General features: G+C 40.8%; 1 protein-coding gene across 1 annotated transcript in view; it reads right to left on the reverse strand.

Moving 5' to 3' along the window:
• Nucleotides 1–24,839, reverse strand: part of VPS53 (VPS53 subunit of GARP complex) — a 1,983,995-nt gene that overhangs the window by 1,888,523 nt on the left and 70,633 nt on the right. The window contains exon 4 of the mRNA XM_044054290.1: nt 13,594–13,660. Within this exon, the coding sequence (XP_043910225.1) occupies nt 13,594–13,660 (67 nt within the window). The remainder of the gene's footprint in view (nt 1–13,593; nt 13,661–24,839) is intronic.

Below are 24,839 nucleotides of genomic sequence, written 5' to 3' on the forward strand. Positions count from 1 at the left end.
CACCAGGGTCTTTTACAAGCCTAGCCATGGAATCCAACCCAGTTTTGTCCCAGAATTCCTTGGACACATACTTGGTAAGATATGTTAGTAAAGAGGTTGCTAAGAGTTATGTGGAGGGGGGGCTATGTTAGTTGGGGATTAATTTATTTACTGTCAATCGCTGTCCATTACAAACATGGGATCCAGATTTGGGGGGGGGGTGTGAATTTGTAAATTCCCTACCAATGATCAAGGTTTCCTTTGTACAGGATCAAGGATGAACTCTGCTTCTTGTAGAGGAGGAGCTTACTCCACAGTGTAGGGATCCTTTGAGACACGTACTGGTCCCTCCAGCATGCTCTATTTATGTTGCAGGCAAAGTTCAGGTCATTGGATCTAGTGTTTCTGATGCTGTTTGGCAGATGTGCAGGACATCCATCAGTGCTGGATCTGAGGATGCCTTATACTGTAGGCATAGATCACTTCTCAGTAACCTGTAGGAAACAGAGTACAGAAATGAGACCTTAAAGTGATCTGTGTAGGACCGGGTATTCATACCCTGGATTCACCTGGTGAGGAATCTGAGAACCCAGTTGGCTTTTCCCAGTAATTAAATGTCAATAAATAAAAATAAGAGAGATAAAAGAACTGGAAGAGAGATCTTTAAGAAAAGGAAGGCACAGATTACACAGAAACAAATGGAAACTGTGGGAACAACACATGCAAAATAATGTTCAGGAGGAGTGAGCCTCAAGGGAAGACAAATTTGAAAATATTTGTAATGTTGGACTCATGAGAGTTACAAAGAAAGAAAATGTGTGATAAAGTATGGAAATGGAAAAAAAAAATTAATATGGGTTTTCTTTTATACTAATGTATGTTTGCCTGTATCTTACAGGTTCATAAGAGATTATTAGGCTAACAGCTCAAGAGCCCTTACAAGCCTAGTCAATTTTACCCAGATTTTACCCAATTTTTGATCCCCACGGGAAAGATAACAAGGGTTAGCAAAGTGGTGTTTTGACTATTTTTACAGACTACCCCTGTCCATAAGGGACATGGACGCCACCCCAGGAGTGAATTTGAGATTACCCACCCATTGGTTCAGATTGTGCTTGAAGATGGTCAGGGAGGAGCTTTGCCTCACATGAATAAGAACCGTATTCCAGAGGAGGGGCAGTCTCTGGAACACATATCAGTCTCTCCAGCAATATCTATTCAAGTCAGAGATCAGGTTTAGATCTTTGCAGCAGGTAATTCTCATGCAGTTAGTTTTGCGAATATGCAACATTGCCATCAGGGCTGGGTCAGAGATTGCCTTGTAGGCCAAGCATAGATCACCCCCTCAGTAATCATTAAGAAACTGAATACAGTTATAGGGCTTTTAGATGGTCCGCAAATGACATATTGGTTATATGCTGTACTTTTCTGGTGAGAAACCTCCAAGGACACTAAGTGTTGCAGGTGCCTGGCAAGGTACATGCCAAAAGGTGCACTGTACTCAATTACTGGTCTGATGAGGGCCGAGTGCAGTGGTGTTATGACATCCTTAGATCTGGATGCCATACCCTTATTTATAAGCTGGGCCACATAGAAGGATTTCCTCACCACTGTGGACACATGGTGGTCAAAGTTCAGATTACTATCTGAGTACCCAGATCTCTCACCAGGGGGTCCACTCTTGGTGGGATACTACCAAAATTGCAATTTGCAGGAGTATTTGATTTCCCAAAGGGTATTATTATGCACTTCTTCACATTTAGTTGGAGGCCACGGCTCTGACACCAATCATTAGTCTGCATTAGACCTTTCTGTAGGATATCAACATAATTTGGAGAGTCAATGATTGCCCCCAACTTGCAGTCATCAGCAAACTTGGTCAGCCAAAGGCCATCTACATTTGCCTTGACATCTGATAAGTGTATCCCAAATAGAAGGGGCACTGAGCACTGGTGACTGGCCTCTTGCTGGAAGCGGATTCCGCCACTCTAACACTTGTCCTATCAGTGAGCCGTTTGACTGTCCATCTGGTGCTGTAGAGGTTTATACACAATTTTGTGAGTTTACCTATAACACCAGAGTAGGCTACTGTGTCAAACGCCTTGGCCAGGTCAAGGTAGGTTGTAGGCACTGCCTTACCTTCATCCATGGCCTTGATGACCTTCTCAAAGAAATCCACTAGACTGAGCAGGCAGGATCTGCTCTTGACGAAGTGAACTGGGTTGAGTCTAGATTCTGGAGATTTCGTATGTTGTTGTTAATCAGATTCATTATTATTCTTTCCATAGCCTTGCATATGAGGCTAGTCAGACTTATGAATCAGTAGATTCCCCGAGTCAGCTGATGGCCCCCCTTGTGCAGAGGGATGACTGCTGCTGTCCTCCACTCTACTGGAACAAAGCCAGTCTGGAGACTGTGGTTAGAGATCTGAGTGGGTCTACTAGGTCATGTTTCACGCTATTTAATAGGCATCAGGGCCCACTGATGCTGCATTTCTAGCTTTAGAGAGAGTGCAGTGGCAACCTGTCCTTTTGTGACAACGGGCAAAGGAATGGTAGGGGGTTCTTCAAAGGGAGTGACCAGAGGTGATGAGGGGGCTGAAATCTTAGCTGAATTTATCGGCCAGCAGGTTTGCTATTTCTTCTCGGTGACTATAGGTAGTGCCATCTACAGCCAACTCAACACACTGTTGAGTGTTTCCCTTAAAATTTCAGGCATAACTAAAAAATGCTTTGTGGTTATCCTTTGTTTGCTAGGGTATTTTAGTCTCGTATTTGGCTTTTCAAGATTTGACTAGTTCCCTGACTTGCCTGTTGAGACTAATGAGGGACTTTTTTCTCTCTGTTGTGGACACTCCCACTTACTTCTAGAAAGGAATATCTTTCTTCTGTTGTCTATTTATGCCAGGGGTCCACCAGAGTAGCTTGTTTTTCCAGCTAGACCTGGATTTAGTTTGGTCAGATACTGCTGTTTCTACACAGTACTTTAAGTGGCCGTACAGGGCATTCGTGTATACTTCTGCATAGGCCTCCATGTTTTGGTGGTTAAGGCGAGCTTTAAAATGACTTATACTATCACTTAACAGAAGGTAATTTGCCTAGGAAAAAGGCTTTAGAGTTTGATGGGGGTTCTACTGCTACATTTATTTCAAAGAAAACTGATTTATAATCTGATCTTACCAATAATGACATTCACTCACCCATGTGGAATCTCTCAGCCTGCAAGTTAATAGTTGGATAGGTTTCCCAGTTTATGGAGGGGTAGTTAAAATTGCCCATGAATAGTGTGTTGAGCTGAATGGTAAATGACTCTTATTAATTTCAGGCATGCAGAGTGGTCTTCATGGTTCATGGTTAGAGACCTGTAGCTAGCGATGAAATGGTGAGGGATTTTGCCTACAATCAGCTGGACATGGAGTAGCTCAAGCAAGTCATCCTGCTTGACAAATCTTGAGGTGCAATTGTTTTTATGTAAATGGAAACATCTTCTCCATTCATGTTTTCCCTTTTATGAGGGTGTTGTGTGATAGGCATAGTAGCTTTGCACTCCTGGGGTGCTTACCACAACCCTGAACCACGTCTCTGTAACCTGCATAGATGTCAGCAATCTCCAGAGTAAGGATAGCTTCCAGGGAGTGCAGTTTCTTGTTAAGACTCCTAGCACTGAGAAGTACCACCTTCAGCTTGGCATTAGAAGAATTTGTTACATTGGTAGGTCTGCTGGTTTGGCACTGCCTAAAAAATGGCACTATGGCGGTGGCCAGTATTCGAAAGCCTAGTGGCGACAGGTGCGGACCATCTCTGGTGAAGCACAGTGGTCTGTTGACTATGTGATCCCTGGTTGATAAATACTGCATCCCCTTGGCATGACACCAGTAGCTCAGTCAATTACTGAAGTCAGTCATTTTGTACTGTGGTATCATTCTTGATGATGCTAGAATGCTGCTCAATGTGATGCTCATACAGGCCTGTGAATCTTATTCAGAGGTCCACCATGTCTCTCTTCATCTGGTCTAGGGAGGCATGTCTCAGGTTATTCACACCACATGGACTATGACCGAGTCATACTGGTACATGTGGTTGAGTGACCAGAGTGACTGCATGATCTGGTGAATCAGCAGAAGTGTGAAATGATACTTATTCTCATTCTTTTAGCAGCGGATGGCTTACGAATGCAGCTGATTCTCAGTAACTCTCAGGCAAAGTAGCAAAACCAAGAGCACCTCATATATCATTCAATACTGTAATAAGGAAATGACAATGGCAATCAAGGAGCACTGGTACTGATGGGAAAAAAAATATATATATATATATATATATATATATATACATATATATATATATATATATAAATATATATATATAAATATCTGTCTTAGATTCTTTGAATAATTCCAAACAGAAAAACATGCTCAGACAGTCTGATACGTTTTTCTAGTGTTAGTTTGTTGGGCATAGGTAAACATCTGATGACTCTGGCCATAAAAGCATAAATGGAAAAAGAGGTCTGAGAACCTTGCTGGATAATTTATTTTTTATTTATCTTTTGTTGACTGGATTAATCTGAGTCACTGTAATATGTAGGGACTTTAGTTGGGCAGACTCCTCCAGAATAGGAGACCAAACCAGTGGAAATCATACCCGTCAAGGCCAAAACAATGCTAAAAGTATGATCTTGGACTTGTTCTGTAGGACTTTCTGAAGAAGCTTGTGTAAAGTGGAACTGGGAGAAAAGCACAGAGTCCTAGGAGCTATTAATGGATAAGAGCACTCCTGGACCTCTCCCTAAAGAATGAAGCAGTGTTTTGAAGTTTCTGTATTTGGCACTAGTCAGGAAGACAGCAAATCACAGCAGGACTTCCTCCAGTGACAGAAGAGTTTCCTAGCCACTAGCAAGGTGAGGGACTACTCACATGGCATCAGCAACCAACTGAATTTGTCCATCATGAAATTAGCTTCCAAAGAAATATAGTTAGGCTAACAGAAAGGGGTTATAAGACATAATCCATTCCCATAACTTTATGCATTTTTGACACAGGAGATTATGAATGCATTCATCCCTCCTTGCTGATATGCCATAATACTGCCACGTAGATGGCATGAATGGCAGCTGCATCTTGTGGGAAGAAGTCCTGAAATTACTGCAATTTGAGATGAACTGCACAGAGACTAGCACTGGAGTGTGCCTAAGTAACTTTGACATCTGCCCCATTACAATGGCCCTACTTCCACCTTATAGCCGAGTCATCTGTGGTGAATATCACTACAGATAAATGAAATGGAAAAGAATATCCAGAGTACGACTGTAAGACTAGAATCACCAACCAACCCAGGTGAGCTTTGCAACTCTGGAAATATGTACACAGCTGGTCAGAAGATCTCTTCACGTCTCAGTGGTCGCAGTGCAAAGTCTACTATGGGACTCTCATGAGATATCTGCCACGAGCTACAAGGTAAATGGTAACAGCCAGAACTGCTCTGAGCTGAAGAATTTGAGATGCTGTTTCCCCGACACAAAAGGATATGTGCAGGTAGGCTAGAGTTATACAGTGTGTCAAGTGTGCAAATAATAATGGTGAGGGGCTGTGACAAGGGCTGCAACTGAGACACTGAAGTGTTTATGCTAATTTCTAAAGACTGAAACATTTGAAATAAAAACAGTCATGCCAAAGTCATCTTCTGCTGCACTGGATCAGCTAAGAGCCAGCAGTCCAGGTAAGAAAAAACACCTAGACTCAAAGCTGACTCTAGTTTGCAACAACCACAGCCATGAGATTGAAATTGAGAATAATTGCCTCCTACCAGGAGGTGAAGGAACCTTCATGACTTCACAGTCTTGAAGTGAAGGTAGGCATCCTGAAGGTCCAAAGAGCCCATCCAATCTCCTTTTGTGAAGCAAGGAAGAACTGCCTGCACTATGACCATTCAGAACTTTTCTCTGGTTAGTTCATGGGCCTGAGATTCTTGGTCTAATATCTTGACCTCTCAGGGTTAATATCACATCCTGGATTTTTTTTTTTTTTTTTTTTAGCATAAGATTCAGGACTTCTTATTTGGATGAGCTCTTATGATGGGATGCCTGGAAGAGGGAGAAAGTGCACCCTAAGTGGGGCATGAAAGGGAACTCTGTAGCCTCTGGATACAACTGTCCGTCTTCTGTTCGTCTTGTATGACAGTCAACAACAGAGATGCTAATGAGACAAACTGACTCTGACTGCATCCAAAGTAGAACAGCTGGCCAAGTCCTCAAGACACTTCTGATGTTGCCCCTCCCCTAGCAGTCAGCTCACAGGCAACTTCTCCATCATCTTGAATTTCGGAAGTTTAGGTTGGAATCTGTGTCCATCAGAAAGGTAACCTACATACTTTACTCTAAAGGCAAGCTTAGGATGCAGATGTCCACTTCTCACAGCACTGCAGAGCTTTGGGACTCCGTTTGTGTGTGTGTGTGGGGGGGACCACTGAGACAAGGGAGCTTTTTCTTAGGTTCACAGGTGTGTACTAGGCTAATGGCCCTGGAGCCTTTACAACTCTAGCTCATAGGATTACCCTGGCATCATGCTACCCGACCTCAGTTCCCAGTGCCTCTGTTGAGTAGAGCCACTGGAGTGATCCCTGGGGTGAAATTTCTATTTCCCATCCACTCATCAAAATTTCTGTTGAAGAGGGCCAGTGAGGTACTCTGTCTGACATGTATGGGAAGTCTATTCCATAGCATGGGCAGTCTCTAGGTTATGAACCTGTCCCTCCAGCACGTTATGTTGATTGTGATAATGAGGTTGAGGTCTCTGGAGCATGTGGTGCGGAGGGATTGGGATTTCTTTAGATGTAGCATTTCTAACACAGCTGGGTCAGACATGGCTTTGCAAGTCAAGTAGAGATGGCCTCTAAGTAGGCAATATGAGAGAGAGAATAGTTGGAGTTTTTTGAGTCTGTCCATATAGGACAAGTGTTTAAGGCCTAGGATCCTCTTTGTGAGGTACTTCTGTGGCCTCTCCAGTTGCTGCAGGCGTCTAGTGAGGTACATGCCAAATGGGGCATTGTACTCAATGATTGGCCTAATGAGGGAAGAGTAGAGGGAGGCAATGACCTCTTTCTTCCTGGATGCAAAACCCTTAGTAATGCGATGTGCCACATAGAAGGACTTTCTGACCACAGTAGCAATGTGGTGGTCAAAAGAGAAGTTGCTGTCAAACTGTGTTCCCAGATCTCTTATAATGCCTTCTGTGTTCAGTGGATTACCATTGATGTGGTAATTCATGGGAACTGGGTTTCTCCCAAAGGGGATGACGACACATTTTTTGGCATTGCGCTTAAGGCCATGGTTCTGACACAAGTCATTGGTCTCAGTGAGGACTTTTTGTAGGATGTCAGCATCATCTGGGGATTTAATAATGGCTCTCCAACTTGCAATAGTCTGTGAATTCTGTCAGCCAGAGTCCCTTCGTGTTGCCCTGGACTTCTGAGAAGCAGATACCAAACAGGAGAGGACCCAGGACCAATCCCTGAGGGACTCCACTCGTGACTGGTCGGCAGTCTGACTTGGAGTCAGCTACTTTCACACTGTTGGTTCTATCTGTGAGCCAGTTTGCAACCTAGTGATATAGGGGTTGATGCCTAGCTTAGTGAGTTTTTCTATAATTCCTGAGTGGGGAATGGTATCAAAGGCCTTGGCCAGATTAAGGTAGGGTATGAACCACCTTGCCATCATCCACAGCTCTGGTGACTGACTCAAAGAAGTCAACCTAGTTGAACAGGCATGAGCTACCCTTCACAAAACCAAACTGTGTGGGATCCAGAGTTTGGAGAGTCCCTATATCCTTGTTTATTAGGTCCATGAAGATGCATTTCATAGCTCTGCATATCAGAATTGTCAGGCTAATGGGGCGATAGTTCCCAGGGTCTGTAGTTGCTCCTCCTTTGTGGAGAGGGATGACTACAGCAGTGCACCATTCAGTAGGGACAAAGCCTGAGGTGAGGCTGTGACTGAACAGGGCTCACAGGTGAGGTGCCAGTTCACTCTGTAGTTCATGTAGAACACAGCCAGGGAAATGTCAGGTCCCATAGAAGCTGCATTCTTGGCATTGGACAGTGCTGTTTTAATCTGTGCAGCAGTAATACTGGGAGCTTGGCAATCTACTGGGGGGGGGGGGGTGAATCCGGCTATCTTTTGACTCAGTATAGGAAGTACCATTCTGCCATAGCTCAGAGCAAATCTGGGTATTGCTGTGGAGATTCTTTACATAACTATAGAAGGCCTTGTGGTTGTTTTTACTATCTGCTGCAATTCTGTTTTCATGGTTAGCTTTACAGGATTTGATGAGGGATCTCAACCTTTTTGTTGAGGTTGATAAGGGAGTTTTTCCAGTTTTGGGAAGTCACCTTATTCCACATCAGTTTCCTCCTTCTGTTGCAGAGTTTGTTTATGGCAGGGGACCACCAGATTGGCTTCCTTTTTTTGGAGCAGAGCATCTTGGTTCTATTGGGTATGGCGAGATCCATGCATTTGTGTAAGTGTTCGTACAGTGCACTGGTGTATGATTCAGCAGTCATGCAACTATTCTCCATTTGCATGGGCACCATGAAGTTAGCCACCTCTGTTTTTAGGAGCCCAAAGCTAGCCTTGGAGAAGTTTTTCATGGTGCTTACCTTTGCGAGGAGTGGGTGGCTGGGAGGGATGTGGATTTCCAAGCCGATTAGTTTGTGGATGGATCTAACCAGGGAGGAGTTGACGACTGGTGTAGAGCAATGTTCACCCATGTTAGTAATGACCAGGTCAAGGATGTTGCTACCTCTAGTGGGGGTAAGAACAAGCAGGTCCAGGGCATTGGAATTAATGAATTCCAGGAAACGTTGGGCAAATGTATTGGTACAGGAGTAGTTTTCCCAGTTAATGGAGGGGTACTTGAAGTTGTCCAGTATAAGAGTTTTAGGTTGGACCCTAATATTCTCCAGGGTGCTTAGGAATGTGGAGTGTGAGTCTTGAGACATGGTTGGGGACCTATAACAGGCTATGACCTGAATCGTTGTCTTACCCAATGTTAGCTGCACCTAAAGTATCTCTGATGCGTTATGTTGGGCTACCAGTCTGGAGGTGTGCGCATCCTTTATGAATATGGAAAGACCACTGCCTTTGGTGCTTCAGTCCAAGTTCTGGCGCTGAAAGGTATGGAATGAGTTACAGCCTGGTAGAGCAGGGGTGCTTTCTGCTGCCTTGAGCCAGGTCTCTGTTACAGCACAAATGTCGATGTTCTCCATTTTAAGGAGAGCTTCGAGTGAGTACATTTTGAGATTTACACTTCTAGCACTGAGCAGCATGTCCCTCAGAATGAACTTGTTTGTAGCTGTTATGGTGGTAATTTGGTCTTTGGAACACTGCCTAAAAAAGGCACTATAAGGTGGCAAGAGCCTTGGCCCATATCCAGAAGCCCAGGGGTGACAGATGCAGGCCATCTTTGGCAAAGCATCGAGGTCTGTCAATCATGTCATCCCAAGCAGACAGATACTGGATCTCCTTAGAGTGACACAAGAAACTTAGCCAATTGTTGAAATCAATCACTTTGTGCTGTACTGTGGTATCATTCTGGGTGATGGTAGGATGCTGCTCAGGGCTAGGGATATACCTGCCTGGGCTACATAATCCGAGAGTTCCTCCATGTCTCTTTTCATGTAGTCCAGGGAGGTATGTCTCAAGTCATTCACACCCACATGTACAATGACAGAGTCATATCTGTACCTGTTTTTGAGGGACCTGAGTGCATGCGTTATGTGGCAGATCTTGGCACCTGACAGGCAGCTGACTGTTACTTTCTCCTTATTCAACCTAGTGAGTCAGACATCAGTGTGCCTCACTATCAAGTCACTTATGACTAGTGTGCTGGGCATGCTGTTTTGCCATAGGGGCTTTGTTTGAGTGGCACACTGTTTAGGAGAGTTATGTGTCTCATGATTAGTGTTGTGTTGTGGTGGTCGAGTGCGTTTCTGCCTTGGAGATCTCTGCTGTTTGGGTAGACTTTTATTGAGAGCCTCAGGGAAGGTGGGTGTGTGGTTTGTGTTTTTATGTGAAAGCAGTGTTGGTGTGCGTTCTGGAGGGCTATGTGTTCCATGTTGTGTGGTGCAAGTGTTGACCTTCTCCTCTTGACCAGCTATACCGGTCTTGGCTGGAGAGGGCGTGGGTTCCAATATGGATATACAAGTACATCTCTCGCAAGTCTGAGTGTTGGGAGGAAAGATGAGAGGGTTGTCGGTGTACATGAAGCAGTTGCTACACTGCCTCAGGATGCCCAAGTTCACCATGTTAATAGGAGAAAGCACAGGGAACTGACCTTTAGACATGCCTGGAGGGGTGGGCATAAGGCTAAGGCCTTGAGGGAGGCTGTATGAACTTAAGAGTTACAGTCCTTCAGCCTCTTAAGGATTGGATCTCTTGTCTAGAAACTGATGGCATCTCACCAAGATATCTCCATGCCTTCATGCTGACAAGGGTAACCATTTTACCTTCAGGGAGAACCACCCAGGAAGTGAATGAAGTGACTACAAGACCTCCTGCAAAATCTTTTTCGGACAGGGATGAGGTTTAATGGGCCACCCTCCCATTTGTATTATCTTCAGTACCTCATCAAATGTGTGAAAGATTGGAAAACCTGCATCATTATTCCAATGTCCAGCATGGGAGACTCCAAGAGGGAGTTGATACACTTCCTCTTACACAGTTGCTTTCCATCTTTCCTTGGTGGGGAAGACGCACAGGATAATGAAGAAGCTAAAGCATAGCCAAACCTCCTCGAGTGGTTTTACCTTCAGTTATTCAATCCTTTGCCCTGGTGGTGCTAAGATCAAAAAGTTAGAGACTGGAAGAAATTTGTCTCAGGTCAAGGTCAGAGCAGTTGCAGGTGAAAATCAATGCAGCATAGTGTTAAACATCAACATTGCTGGAGACAATGAAAAAGCACCTGGTTCCAAAGATATCAAAGCCAAAGGACCGGGTGTGCTACTGACAACCCTGACATCACAGGCATTGGTTAGCTGAAGTCGGTCATTTACATTGAGGGGGTCAACTATAATAGAGCTGTGCATCGATGCCCCCAGGACTGGAAAGCCAAGACGTCTGATATTTGAAACACAGAGGGAGTTGGCACTGACATCAGGCCTGACCACATCCACCCTGCACAGAGGTCTGATGAGGGGTTACATGGCATCAAGAGTCCCAACATTGTGGAAAGGTCTGTCTGCTCTTGCTTTGGCATCAACAGGCTGTTCCATGCCTTTCTCAATGAGAGACCAACGATATCTGGAGTGTTGTCGATTCATGTCATTGTGAGCTATTCCAGTCTATGAAAATTTCCTTTGCTGACCTACACCTACACTCAGAGTCTTAAAGGTTTTGAATGGGATGGACCAGATTATGTCAGATCCAAGGTGCTACATTATTTGAGGGGAGGATGCAAAGTCATGAACGAATTGCAGATATTTGTACAAGGCAAGTACACTGAACTCCAAGGAAGATAAGCAACCAAAACATTCACAACCGGTACTGTTACAAGAAAACAGAATTGTAAAAGACAAGAATTGCAAAGACATACTTCCCTAGTTAGGTCTCCCAAGTAAAGTAGTAGAGCAGCAAGAAATGTCGCAAGAGGAAGACCAAATACCCAGTGAACAGCCCTATTAAATACTCCAGATCTGGAAGACCAGTGTAGAAGCCAACCACATATACAGCAGAGAGTTGATTATCCAAAACATCAATTATCCGAACCAGCCTTCCAAAGTTTTCGAGTAGAAAAATCAAAGTCTGAATATGTAAACATTATATGTATTCGCTTGAGCATGTTTTTTTGAGCTTGTAGCCAGCTTGTGTGTGGAAAATATTCTTTATTGTCCACTGAAATCACTGAAAAGTATAAAAAAGGAATGCTATGCACATTCCATATCGATGACTAAGCTCTGATGACTTACAACATAGACAGGGCACTGCAAATGGAAATGAAATGCATGACCCACAAAGTTTGACAAGAAAGAGTTACCAGACATCAAGATCCCTGGTGAAACAGGATGGCGCATTCACATAAGCTACAAAAGAAAGTATAAGGGATTAAACTACATACTTAAATACATAACTTATAAATCATGGGGAATAAATCGTAAATCTTACTAAATTAAAAAAAGAATACTTTTGTTTTTTATGACAGAGGTCTGCTAAAGATTAAAAACTATAATGACGGTCCTCAAATATTATTAATAGCTGCAGCATATACCACAAAGGTTTAATGCAAATACTGACACTATAAAACAAACATATTACCATTCATTGAAACTTTGCTTAAGCCACATAACAAAATAGTGAAACTTGACCACCATGGGTATAATATATAAGGAAGCAGCAGAAAACAAAATGGTGTTACTGGTGTTGTCATCAAATACAACAGCAAAGCTTTGTGCACAACAGCTGACCAATTAAAATATTCAACTACAAAAGATAAAAATTCAGTGCAAATTAGAAGAGGAAAAACACAAATCTATTAATCTGGTCTGCATCTATGTACTACCAAACACCCCCAGAGTACTGCCAAAGACTTGCTACATTTTTTACCTACTTATTTTTAAGCAGCGACACACTGTCATGAAGGATAAAATCACATACTGGAAAGGTACACATAATGGGCATTTCTAGCTTAAAATGTCCAGTACCACATACAGGCCCAGTTAGATAACTTTTCTATCCAAACTAGCAAAGTGCCCAGTGATTGTAATTACTGTATAAGTATACAGCATTTTTATTTGTTTACAGAATCTAGCCTAATGAGGGTGGCTGTGGGGTATGGATTTGAAGAATTCATACAGCCAATTCCTAATAAATTTAACATTAACCATACATATTGACTGAATGCGGACATCTGCTCTGGAAAACATCATAACTGCAGGCAGAATGGCTGGTACTGTTAGTGATTACGCTCTTGTTCTTGCTCTTGTCATTTATAATCGGGGAAAATTTCCAAAGAATATGTTGTTCTTACATGCAAATGAGACACTTTCAAAATTTTATTTTTAATATGGAATTATACCTTACTAACTGGGCTCCCTCATGGCATTTTTCACCATATGATAATGCTGATTATTTTAATAAACTTTTCAATTGCATATACAATGATAACTTATAGCTGTAAGACAAAAAAAATATGTAGAACTGCCATGGATCACACCAGAGCTTAAAACCCCAATACTGCTCATGAATAAACAACAGAAAATCTACCCAGGAAAAGATGACATACAAAACCTGAAGAAGCATCTTAAAGAATATTGTAATTAAAACGGGAAACTCTGCTTTACAGCATACCTGGTGATTAATATTTCCTGCACTCCCTGCTGTCTCAAATTCTGCTAGATGCACGTTGACAAATGTTGCTAATTTAAAATTTACTGTGTGCTCTATTTGGCTCACAGTAAAATTACTGTGGTGCATGACAAACATGAGTATGTCTCCTACCCTTTATTCACAAAGCTATTCTGAATCTGGAACACTGCTCCACAGGACACCACAGAAAATGGTTTTAATTCACTGGGTTAACCACCTGGTTACCAAAATTTAATCAGTCAATTAAAAAAAAATAGAACATACCTGTCTTCCATCTTGCCCAACATTGGTCTGTCCTCTTACCACTGTTCGAATATTATCATCTAACCGTCTGAAAAATTTTGAAAGGAATCAGACAGAAGAATCAGTTTACGGCTGACTGATAATTTACTTATTTACTTCAGGAAACACAACTCAATTATAACTTTTAAGCAGATTGTTCAAAACTCGCCCAAAGTTATGTTCCAACGTAAACCATCTGCAACTATAATAAAGATGCAATCTAACCCCTTAAAAAAAACATTTTTCAAATGACTGTCCTTTAATTACTATTTTTGGATATTTTTTCCTATACACAAGTCTGTATCTGAAATTGTTCAGCATTTTTATGAAATTTTCAGGAAATGCTCCTGCCAAGATTACCTATGAAGCAGATAAGTACACAGGTGCAGCAGTGTCTCAAATTATAATAAAAAAAATCACGTCATTTTTATGCCTCAGCAAACTAAAAGATAAACTTTAAACAGAAATACAATCTTTTTATGCCTGAAATCACACCAATATTACGCATTTATATTTAACACCTTTATTAAATTATTACTTAAGACACAGGCAAACATCAAAACAAACCAACTTCCAATAACATACTTTATAATCACATATGTTCTGTTGTTATAACTATCAGTCCAACATTTCATAAATTGCTCAGTTCCTACCTTCCCTTAAAACTTCACTCCTCCTCCACAACATTATTACTCTGCATGTACTGTTCCCATAGTTTCCATTTATTTCTATGCAATGTGTTCCTTCCCTTTTCTAAATATCCCACTTCCAGTTCTTTTACCTCTGTTACAATATTCAATACTTCAAATGGGTTTGGTTAAGACCAGTGATGGCAAACGTTTTGGACTCCGTGTGTCAAAAATTCAGAAAATGCCTATTGTGCTGGTGTGTCCCCCGCCGAACAAAACAGAAACAATTCTTTACATATTCATTTATTTAAAAAAAATACCATCCAATCATGTGTGCTGCTATGTATTATAAAAGTAAAAGAAAAATCAATGACTTACAATAGAGAAAATGATACGCGTACTGATAATTGGGCTTAAAATAGTGCACCAAAAATTACCATACTTTTAATTATAATTTTGAATTCAACTGAAAAAATATGGAACACATTGCATTTAATTTGATTATCAATTAATGACTTTTTGTTGTTGAGTTTTAGTGCAGGGTCACATATTTCTTGGGTTTTTGTTCATTCAGTTTCTGTGGTAACTCGGGTGTTTTTGAACGCTGGTGTGTCACCCAAAATGTTGTGGCGTTTCACCTTTGACATGCATGTTATAGATTCACCATCATTGGTTTAGACTTTGATTTATATTTCTAGTAATTGCTTTTTGGCTGCCACCAGAATTAAACTTAGCAAGGCCTTAGTATGTCTAGACATTTAGGATCGTGTGCCCCAGCTAAAAAAACAATAATTTCCTCAGTTACACCCATTTGCTAACTCAATTTTTCTGACATTGTACTTTGTAGGGTATTTTTCAAATTTGCCAACTCATTATAATCCAAAACATACATTCCCAGAAACCTCTCTCTTCCCTGTCATACCTCCATTTGCCATCTACCTGAGAAAAATTATTTGGGGTTTGCTTGGGATTATGCAAACACTTCTGAGCAAAAATCCTAGACCTTCTAGCCTTTGATGCATACTTGGGAGCCATATGTATGTCCTCCCATTGTTCTCTTGTGAATTGCTTATCCAATCTCTCTTCCCAATTTTTTCTAACCTCCTCTGTGATTCTTATAGTTATTGTGCATTATGTTATATGCCTTACTAATTATCTCTTTTTTAGCAGCATTGGTTCTAGATTCAACTAAAAACTCTACCAGAGCAGGTATTTCACTTAAGATTCCCACCCCCTTTCTTTTTGCCTATACTTTGATATCAATCCCTGGTAGGGAAGACAGTCTCTAGCCTGCAGTCCAAATGTCTTCATGGTTATGCCCCATTCTATTACTTTTCTCTCTATAGTTATTTGCCCAATATATTGGTTCCTTTGCCAGTTTTCTCCAGTACATTCCAGCCCCCTCTTGCCTATCCTCTGTACGCCTACTTGCAGTCATTCCTTGTAATACTTTATGCTACATCATAAATATATTATTACGTATGGCTGTTGTTATTCTTAAGGATCTACATCCAAAATCCCACTCTCTCCTTATTTCTTGAATTATCCCCCCTTCATTATCATCCCTTTCCACTTTGAATTATAACTTTCTGCTTATGTTATGTACGTGAGCCTTAATTGTGTAGCTCCAAATTATCCCTTCAAATCAAGTAATTCCACCTTTTCTTTTAGAAGAATCAGCTTATCACACTTAACCTTTGCCCTCCTCCCTTTCCAGATAAATTCCTTCAACTCTTATCATTGTCCACAAATTCTCTTCTAGTTGACAAAAATATGCCTGACCTGTATAAAAAACTAAAGGGACTAAAAACATTTCCATAAACAATAGCTTCCGGTGTCTCAGTTTTTGTAATATTTTTGTTCAGTCTCTTCCCACGTATTCTTAACTGCCATAACAGATGCCTTTTTAATCCATACTCCTAAATACATCAGCTTATTGTGTCCCCATATATATGGGTATTGCTGAACCAATTCATGCGTGGGTAGAAAATTTACAGTTATAGCATTTGTTTTATCTTCATTAATTTTACATCCCAAAAATACTTGAAACTCAAAATGTTCCCCAACACTGAGATGTCCTTTTCTGGATTTATCAGGTGCAAAATAACATCACCTGCAAATAAAAGTAAACTTTTCTTGCTTACCATATCAATTATATCCTTGATTTTCTGAGTCCCTTACATAAATTTATGGTTTTGATACTGAAAGTTCCACATATATTTTCAACTGACTGACTGACTAATAAATGTTGCAGCATCTTAATTTGTAAAGGCCATTCTGGCCTGAATTTCACCCTAACTACAAATAGTAATCTTGGACTACTGCTTCAACACTGTAAAATATTCTTACAAACTTAAATAAAAGACCCTAAACAGTTCAACTTTTTCAGTGTTTTGCACAACTTAACATCTTTTAAGGAAAATGTACAACACAATATCAAATGTGAGTACACCTATCAGAATGAGTAAAATGTACATATTTTGCTATAAAGTATAAAAATGAAATTCACTTTGAGAAGAGTATTATTTTTAGTTCTCATTTCATTAAGGAAACATTACTGAAATACTGACAGTTCAGTTTAGTAACCTCATAATACAAGTGCACAATATGTATGGTTTGTTGCAAACTGATTGGCAAAAACAGAGCACAAATGGCAAGAATAAGAGTGCTGGTGGTATTGAGACGTAAACAACCATATCTCTATAACTATATGACATATTACAACAAATTTCACAGAATCATTATGCCACCCTTAGCTATTAAAAAGTTGATTCCGAGTATTAAAACACATGCAAAACCTTTATATTCAAGTAATGCACTTTACTACATGCAAGCCTAAAGGAGGGGGGGGGGTGTCAAGCAAATTGACAGAAAAAACTTTTGTATTCACAATAAATAGGATTTTTTCTTCTGATGTAATGTCAGGCCACTACCCTACTTGGTATACTGAGCAGATTTTTGACTCAATAACCACAATGACAACTGAGTACAATGCAAAATACTAAACGGTAACAGAAAATAACTGTGAAACAATGGATATGCTGCTTATATATACACAAGGCCATATCTCGGCCCAATCACCCATCACTTTTTTGAAATTTTACTAAGAAAATTTCAGGCAGTAACGACTGCAAATACAGCTACAAAAATACCTTATAAATGCTATTCTTTTCTTAGGGTTATAGTACAGTGCTATGTTGAATCTGACCCTACCACTTTAGTTTCTCCAGTTTACTACATATGGCAAATGAATACATATATATATAAGTGTGGGTATGGGTGTGTGTGTGTGTGTGTGTATTTTGTGGTAAAATATACAGGAAGTTTTCTTCGGATGTAATAACAGCTCAATAAAGAAGCATTCTAGGTCATTACTGCATTTGGCATACAGGGCAGAAATTCAAAAGAACACTCAAAATGGAAATGGAATACATTGTAAAATATTGGACTACGGAAATGAATACCTCTGAAACAGTGGGTATGCTGCTTATATAGATCAAAGGCTATATCTTAGCTCCCCTTTGAGTTTTCATTATGAAAATTTCAGGAAGTAACCATTGTGAGTTCAGTTCTTAAATGTCATGTCAGATTGCTATTCTACCATTACAGCTTTCACTGCAGCACAAAGATGAATTTTATCGTACCACTTCAGATGCTCCAATTTACACCATGTTATTTACAGCATCTGGCAAAAACTATTTTTTCTTTCTATAAAATACACTTTTTACTTCTTATATAAAATTACAACTCAGTAAAGAAGCACTCCATTCCATTACAGTACCTGGCATACTGAGCTGAAGTTCAACAGAAATTACAGTTGTGTAACTTCCCCTTACCTATAACAGTAGATGTTCGTAGAACACACTGCCTTACCAGCATATGGGTAAGTACTGCCCTGCCACCCTCCCCCTCGTGGTCTATCACCCACCAAAAAAGGTTGCTGAACCAGACTCAATAGTACGTCCAACAAACAACTATATACACCAAACAAAAAGGGGATGGTGGGAAGTAGCATGATCTACAAACATTCTACTGTTACATTTAAACAGAACTTAATGCATCTGTAGTTATGTTCAAGAAATACCCTGCCTTACTGGCATATGGGTAGAGTCCCAAAGCTTACCCAACCTGGGAGGAGCAGGATAAGGGTCCAGGAGCACCTGGAGAACAGTCCTCATGAAGCCTGCACTGGATCTAGAAAGCATCCAGTTTGCAGTGTTTCATGAAGGTAAAGAAGGAGGACCAAGTTGCGGCCTCTAGAATCCTTCTAATGTTCACACCTTTCCAAAAAGTTTCAGATAAGGAAAATGCCCTGGTGAAAAGAGCCTTTATCTTGCCTGGATTCGCCTCACAATGGAAAATATAAGAAAAGGTAATTCCAGACGGCAACTCACATGCAATGAATTGCTTACAGCCAGGCTGATCTTTCTTTGCCCCAAAACAGAAAATAAAAAGCCTTTCGGCCTTCCTAAAGGGCTTTGTTCCATCAAGGTAGTATCTGAGATACCTATACACATCCAAGGTATAAAGTAACATCTATCACTTACACACAGCTTCTGGAAAGAACACCAGGAGATTAAAAGACTGACAGAAAGTAAAGACAAACTACTTTCGCCTGGAAAAAAGGATAAGTGCATAGCACAACCCTATCCCTGTGGAAAAACAGGTAAGGCTGTCCCACCATTAGAGCTTGCAGCTCAGAAACTCATCTTGCAGATGTCAGGTCAATAAGCAAAACAGTTTTACATGTTAAGAATCTAAGATCAGCGCAGGTTGACAGTTCAAAAGGTGGCAATGTCCACTTTACACGAGCATAATTAAAATCCCACAAAGGAGGAATTTGTTTGTAAAGGGGTCTCATATGCAATACTCCTTTCATGAACTGTTTAACCAAAAAAGAAAAAGCGGGGAATCCACTGGCAGACAAGTAAAGATGGCCACTAACTGCACCTTAACAGGCACGTATGCTAAGCCATCTTGAAGTAGTTCACACCAATATTTCAAAACTACAGGGATATTAGTCACAAAAGACAGTCTGTTTCCACTTGGGTACCATTTAGAAAACCTCATCCATTTGGAAACATATGATTTTCTAATACCTGGTTTTCTGGACTCCTTTAATATCCTCAAGAAACAAGTGCATAAACAGTGACAATATACAATCATCTTGGCTTTTAATAGAAGTTTTTCCAAATCTATGTGCACCAGTCATCCTGAGACTGTGTGAGCAGGTCCAGCTTGTGAGAAAGTCTGTGGTAATGGCCCTTGGGCAATACCATAAACAGGAAGAACCAAGATTACCTGGGCCAATAGGGGGTTATCACAATGATCTTTGGCATTTCTCTTTGAACTTCCAGAATGAGAATGCATCTGTCCTACAAACACAACTGTAAGGATGTCTGTAACAGAATTTCTCCAGCTATCTGTTTTGAAAGGAGGTAAACAGATCTATTAAAGATATTCCCCACATCTGGACTAGATCCTGGAACACCAATGCCTTGAGCTTCTATTCATGCGGGTCTGCCCAAGATCTGCTCAGTCTGTCTGCCTGCCACAATGTTTTGCACTGACTGGATGTATGTTGCCTGAAACTGAGAAACCCATTCCCAGGCTATCATTGCCAATTAGCTCAGAGGGTCAAACCTTGTACCCCATAGTTTATTGAGGAACCACATCACTGTGGTCATGTCCGTAACCACCAGAAGATAACCTACAGTCCAAAGGTGGTGACGAAATTTCAAGGTGTGAAAAACTGCCAACATCTCCAAGAGAGTGATGTGCTTCATGCATCCTTGGGTCCTCACGTGGCTAGCATTTGCACCACAACTGACACAGCTCCCCAGGCAAAGTCAAATTAATACGCCTGGACAGACTGTACTGGCTCTGGCAGGGAGGAGAAATGAAGCCTTAGACTGACATTCAACTGATCTCTACATCACTGTAATTCTCGTCTGATGAAGGGCAACATCAGCAACTGGGATTCCAGGGAAAGAAAGTGCTACATCTAACATTTCAGACATACCATCAAATTGCTCTCAGTTGAAGACTGGCCAGTGGTAAAATGAGAATCATGGAAGTCAACAGTCCAAAAACTTCTAGGAAGTCTCTCACCAAGGTGACATTCTCCTGGGTAAATTCCAGAAACACTATTCAGTATGACAGAACCTGGTCTTCTGGCAGAAAAGCCAGACTCTTGATGAAGTCAATTAAGCACCCCAGAAAGATGAATCTTTGTGAGCATGTTAAACTTGACTGCTAGAAGATCAACCTGAACCCTAGATAAGAAAGTAGGGACAAAACTTCTCTAGCGATTCCACACACTTGGACACAGACTCTGCACAGTTCAGCAAGTCATCCAAGTATAGAAGAAAAGTGAATGCCCAGTGTCCTTCAATGGGCCACTACCACAGTAAAGCATTTGTAAAACACTTGCATTGCAATGGACAGCCAAAGGGCAATACAGAAAATGGGTAGTGCAAACCAACACAACAAATGTCAGATATCCCCTGAGGTAATGAGTCCTGGAGATATGAAGAAAGACATCCATCTAGACCAGGGTCACCATGAAGTAGTGGTCAAAAAACAGAGGAAGCACAGTCTGTGAGGTCACCATCTTGAACTTGGGAACCTTGATAAAACATTCAAAAGAGAAAGGGAACCAAGAAAATAGAGAAGAAATCTCTTCTAACATGTGACTATACTATCCTATTGGGTGCCTTATCTCTCAAGTTAACTCTTTGCAAGACAGCCTTAAGGCAGTGGTTTCTGACAGATGGGTGCTAAATTTTGTGGGTAGGGATTTCAGATGGAAGTGGAAATTTCTTCCACCTCCATTCAGGTAAGTCCCCCCTCATCTGCCGAACAAGACATTGCTATCCCCTCCTATTCTCCAGAAAATGCTGGACTTGGGGAGGGGGGGGGTGGTCATATAACTCTTACATCAAATTTACTGCTGCCATCCCAGTGTTTAAAGATCTGATTATTTGCTGTAATACATGCACAATCAATCAAAATCAACAGGTGCATTCATAATCTCTTTTTTTTTTTTTTTTTAACGACAGAATATTCTGGGAGTGCAATCAAGCATACCTCCTAATCACCACTGAGAATGCTGCATTTCTAAAAATAGAACCCCCCCCCCGGAAAGCACTTTATACAGCATGGTTTGACAGCTGAGAATTACTGGAAACAAGACCCTTATCATAGACTTTTTGCTCTGTAGACAATAATGCAGCAAACTTGTCTAAACTGTACATTTATCTCAATATAAACTTCCAAATAAAACACTGGTAGTTAAACACTTTAAAAGCTACTATGCTAGACTGTTCAAGCTACTTTCCCCTAAGACTCTAACCACCTGCCTAGTTAATCTGAGGATTTGGGCACAGAGAAGACATATTCTTATCAGCAAAGGTCACTGGGGATACCAAATCACAGTCAGCAGACAAATGGGTATGGAGGTCAGGCAAAGCCAAGCATACCCAAATGTTCTTATAACCTGTCTTGGGCAAAGTTTCAATGAACAGAGGAGAACTACAAGCTTTCTAGAAGACCTCTCCCAAAGCTGGGGTCAAAGGAGGGAAAAGAAAACATCTGTGTGGATCCCTGCATCTGTCATCACAGGAACCAACTGATCTGACAAAGATAGGCCAGAGTCCTCGTACACAGGATCCCCTTCAAAAAGAGGTTCCTTAACAGACTGACCTATGGTAGAAGTGCCAGCCTTACTATAACCTAGGTATGCACCCTGTATCCACCTGCCTTCCTCCATGGATCTATCCATAGTCACCATCTCTGGTGAGAAACCAGTCAAAGACTGCTGCTCCACAATAGAGGATCTTCTGTTTCTTTGTTGGCATGCACTACACTAGTGGGAAACTCCAATGAGGGAAATGTATCATTACTGGCAAAAAAATTCTGCACTCCTGACTTCCCCAGTTTGATTCTCCTATACCTGCAACAGGCACTGGTACAGCTTCAGAAGATGTGTTTGACCACTGTGTCTTGCACAGTTGTGGTACTACAACTACACCAGGGAACCTGGGGGTTACAAAAGGAGTGTGGTCTAACAGTCTACCCACCGCTAAGGCTACTGCAGAACACAAGCTGAGGAACATGTTTTTTATTTTGTTTTATAGGTGCAGATGGGGAAGGTGTGTGTGTGTGTGTGTGTGTGTGTGTGTGTGTGTGTGTGTGTGTGTGTGTGTGTGTGTGTGTGTGTGTAGTACATCAGGTCAGGGGACAAGAAACTAGCCAGCTCAATGTCAAATACTGGCTGCATGGTCAGCCCAGTTAAAAGTCTATTTCTATAGGCATAATTATTCTGAACACTGCACTGAGAAAAATAAAGGAAAAACTGTGGTAAATTAGATTAGGTAAACCAGTGAATACAAAACAAATGTAGAAATGCTCAACTATTTATTGTAAAAACAAAAAAGCAAAATGCAAAGCTTTCGGGTTTAACCCTTCCTCAGTGCTAACACACACTTTCAACTATCACAGATTTTATAAGGAATTAATTAAATAATCAATCACATGACACAGCCATCAAATGGCAATACAATTAAAAACAATTATTAAAGCAAACACATTTGCCTTTTGACTAAAACAGGTTTCAGGCTGACTGCACTATTCAATCCTGGTACAATTGTACACATGAATTTAAGTTTAGGGTGCTAGATGTGGTGTTTTGAAGTCTGGAGGAGGGGATATGAACAAGGTCTTACAGAATATTGAGTACAACTGGATTTCAAGAATTAAGGCTGATGCTGCCTATCCGGGACTGAATAGTGCAAACATCCTGAAACCCGTTTCCTCTGTACTCTGTTTCTTGTTAGTCCTGTCACCCTCTGAGTCAGAGATGGGATACCAGATCTTACTTGAGCGGTCTGAATTACCTCTGCTTTCCATAAATTAAATGGAGTATAAATGCAGAAAAAAAAGAATGCAGCAGTGAATACCTCTGAAACAATAGATACACTGTGCATGTGTAAAAGGCCACAGCTCAGTTCACCTTTGAGATTTCATTACAAGACTTTCAGGCAGTAACCACAGACAGTCTATCTACTAAAATCATCCAAGACTGCTATAATGACAACTAAGTAAAGAAGTATCCTAGGATACTGCTGTACTTGGCGTACTGAACACAGGTTCAAAAACAATACTCCAAGAGTTTATTTATTTATTTGTTTTACTTTATTTTACATTTGTTGACCGGGAGAGTCCAACTAGATACAAGTCCATTTTCAGTGGAGGCCCGGGGAGAAAAGCTCCAAGAGTACAATTTATTACAGGCAAAAATGTAAAGACAAGACTTTGCCATTCAATATTTCTTAGAAGCTGGGCTACATTCATTTGTTACTATATACTATTAGCTTTTGAAGATATCACAAAGCATGACATTCTTGGAATAGTATACTTTCAAAGGAAAGAAAAAAAGAGAAGAAAAGTTCCATGAGAGCAGTTGTTTTTGGATATAGATGTGAAGGACATCAATATGATACAAAATTTGTTTTAAAAGTTAGGATATGTATGCTTGGTACTATAGGTATTAACTTTAGGAGATAGTGGAAAGCACAACATTCCTGTGATAGTTTACATTAACTACTAGAGAGTCAGAATGTGCAATTGTTTAACAGTGTTAAGTGGGTACAGAGTTCTGACTTGGTTGGTTTGACAGTCTTAATTAAGTAAGGTGAAATTTCATAAATGAGATATTAGCCGGGGGATGCAAGTGCATAGTCCGTTATTCATGAAGTGAGTTTTGACTAGTTTTTTGAACTGGGTTGGGGATTTGCTTTCAGTTATATGGGCAGGAAGGGAGTTCCAGGTTTTTGATATATATAGTGGCTATAGACAGACTTACCAGCCTCATTGTTATATTTGGTTACTTTGAGGAGGTTTTGTGTGCAAGACCTTAAGGTTCTGGCAGTGGTATAGGGCTGAAGGAGATTTTGTAGGGCTGGGGTGTTATCAGGGCAATTTATTATTTTGTGGGCTAATGCTAGTTGATTGAGTTGAAGTAGTAGTGGTAGTTCTAGCCAGTTGAGTTTTTTTAGACAGTCACAGGGGTGTGCTCTGATGGGTGAGGTTGTAGCAAATTTAGCTATCTTATTGTAACAACTATCAAGTTTGTTTAGGTCAGATTTGCGGAGATTTGTAAGTATGGGGGAGGCATACAATAAGGTGGATAATAGGCGAGTCCTGGTAATTGCAATTTTGGAATGGTCGGTGAGAAATTTTTTATTGCGATAGAGTAGACCTAGATTTTTATGTATTTTTTTATGGTTATGGACATATGTAAATCAAATCTAAGGTGATTATCTATTTCTACCCCTAGCAGCTTGGTATGGATTTGGTGGGGGTGATTGTAGTATTGTTATTAGAGGAGATGAGGAAACTATTGGCGGCAGGTGTGATTCTGTGGGAGCTAAAGAGTAGTAGTTTTGTTTTACCTGGGTTCAGAATGAGGTTTTGTTTGGTGATCCGATTTTCTGCTAGGGAAAAGCATTCTTGTGTTTGGGAGTGAAGGTCAATTGTTTTGGCTGCGCATATTATGGTGGTATCATCTGTATACTGTACTATTGAGGCTTTGGGAAT

This window comes from Protopterus annectens, chromosome 13.part0, assembly GCF_019279795.1.
Source record: "Protopterus annectens isolate FY-2018-M chromosome 13.part0, PAN1.0, whole genome shotgun sequence".
In the NCBI taxonomy this organism is placed as follows: domain Eukaryota; kingdom Metazoa; phylum Chordata; order Ceratodontiformes; family Protopteridae; genus Protopterus; species Protopterus annectens.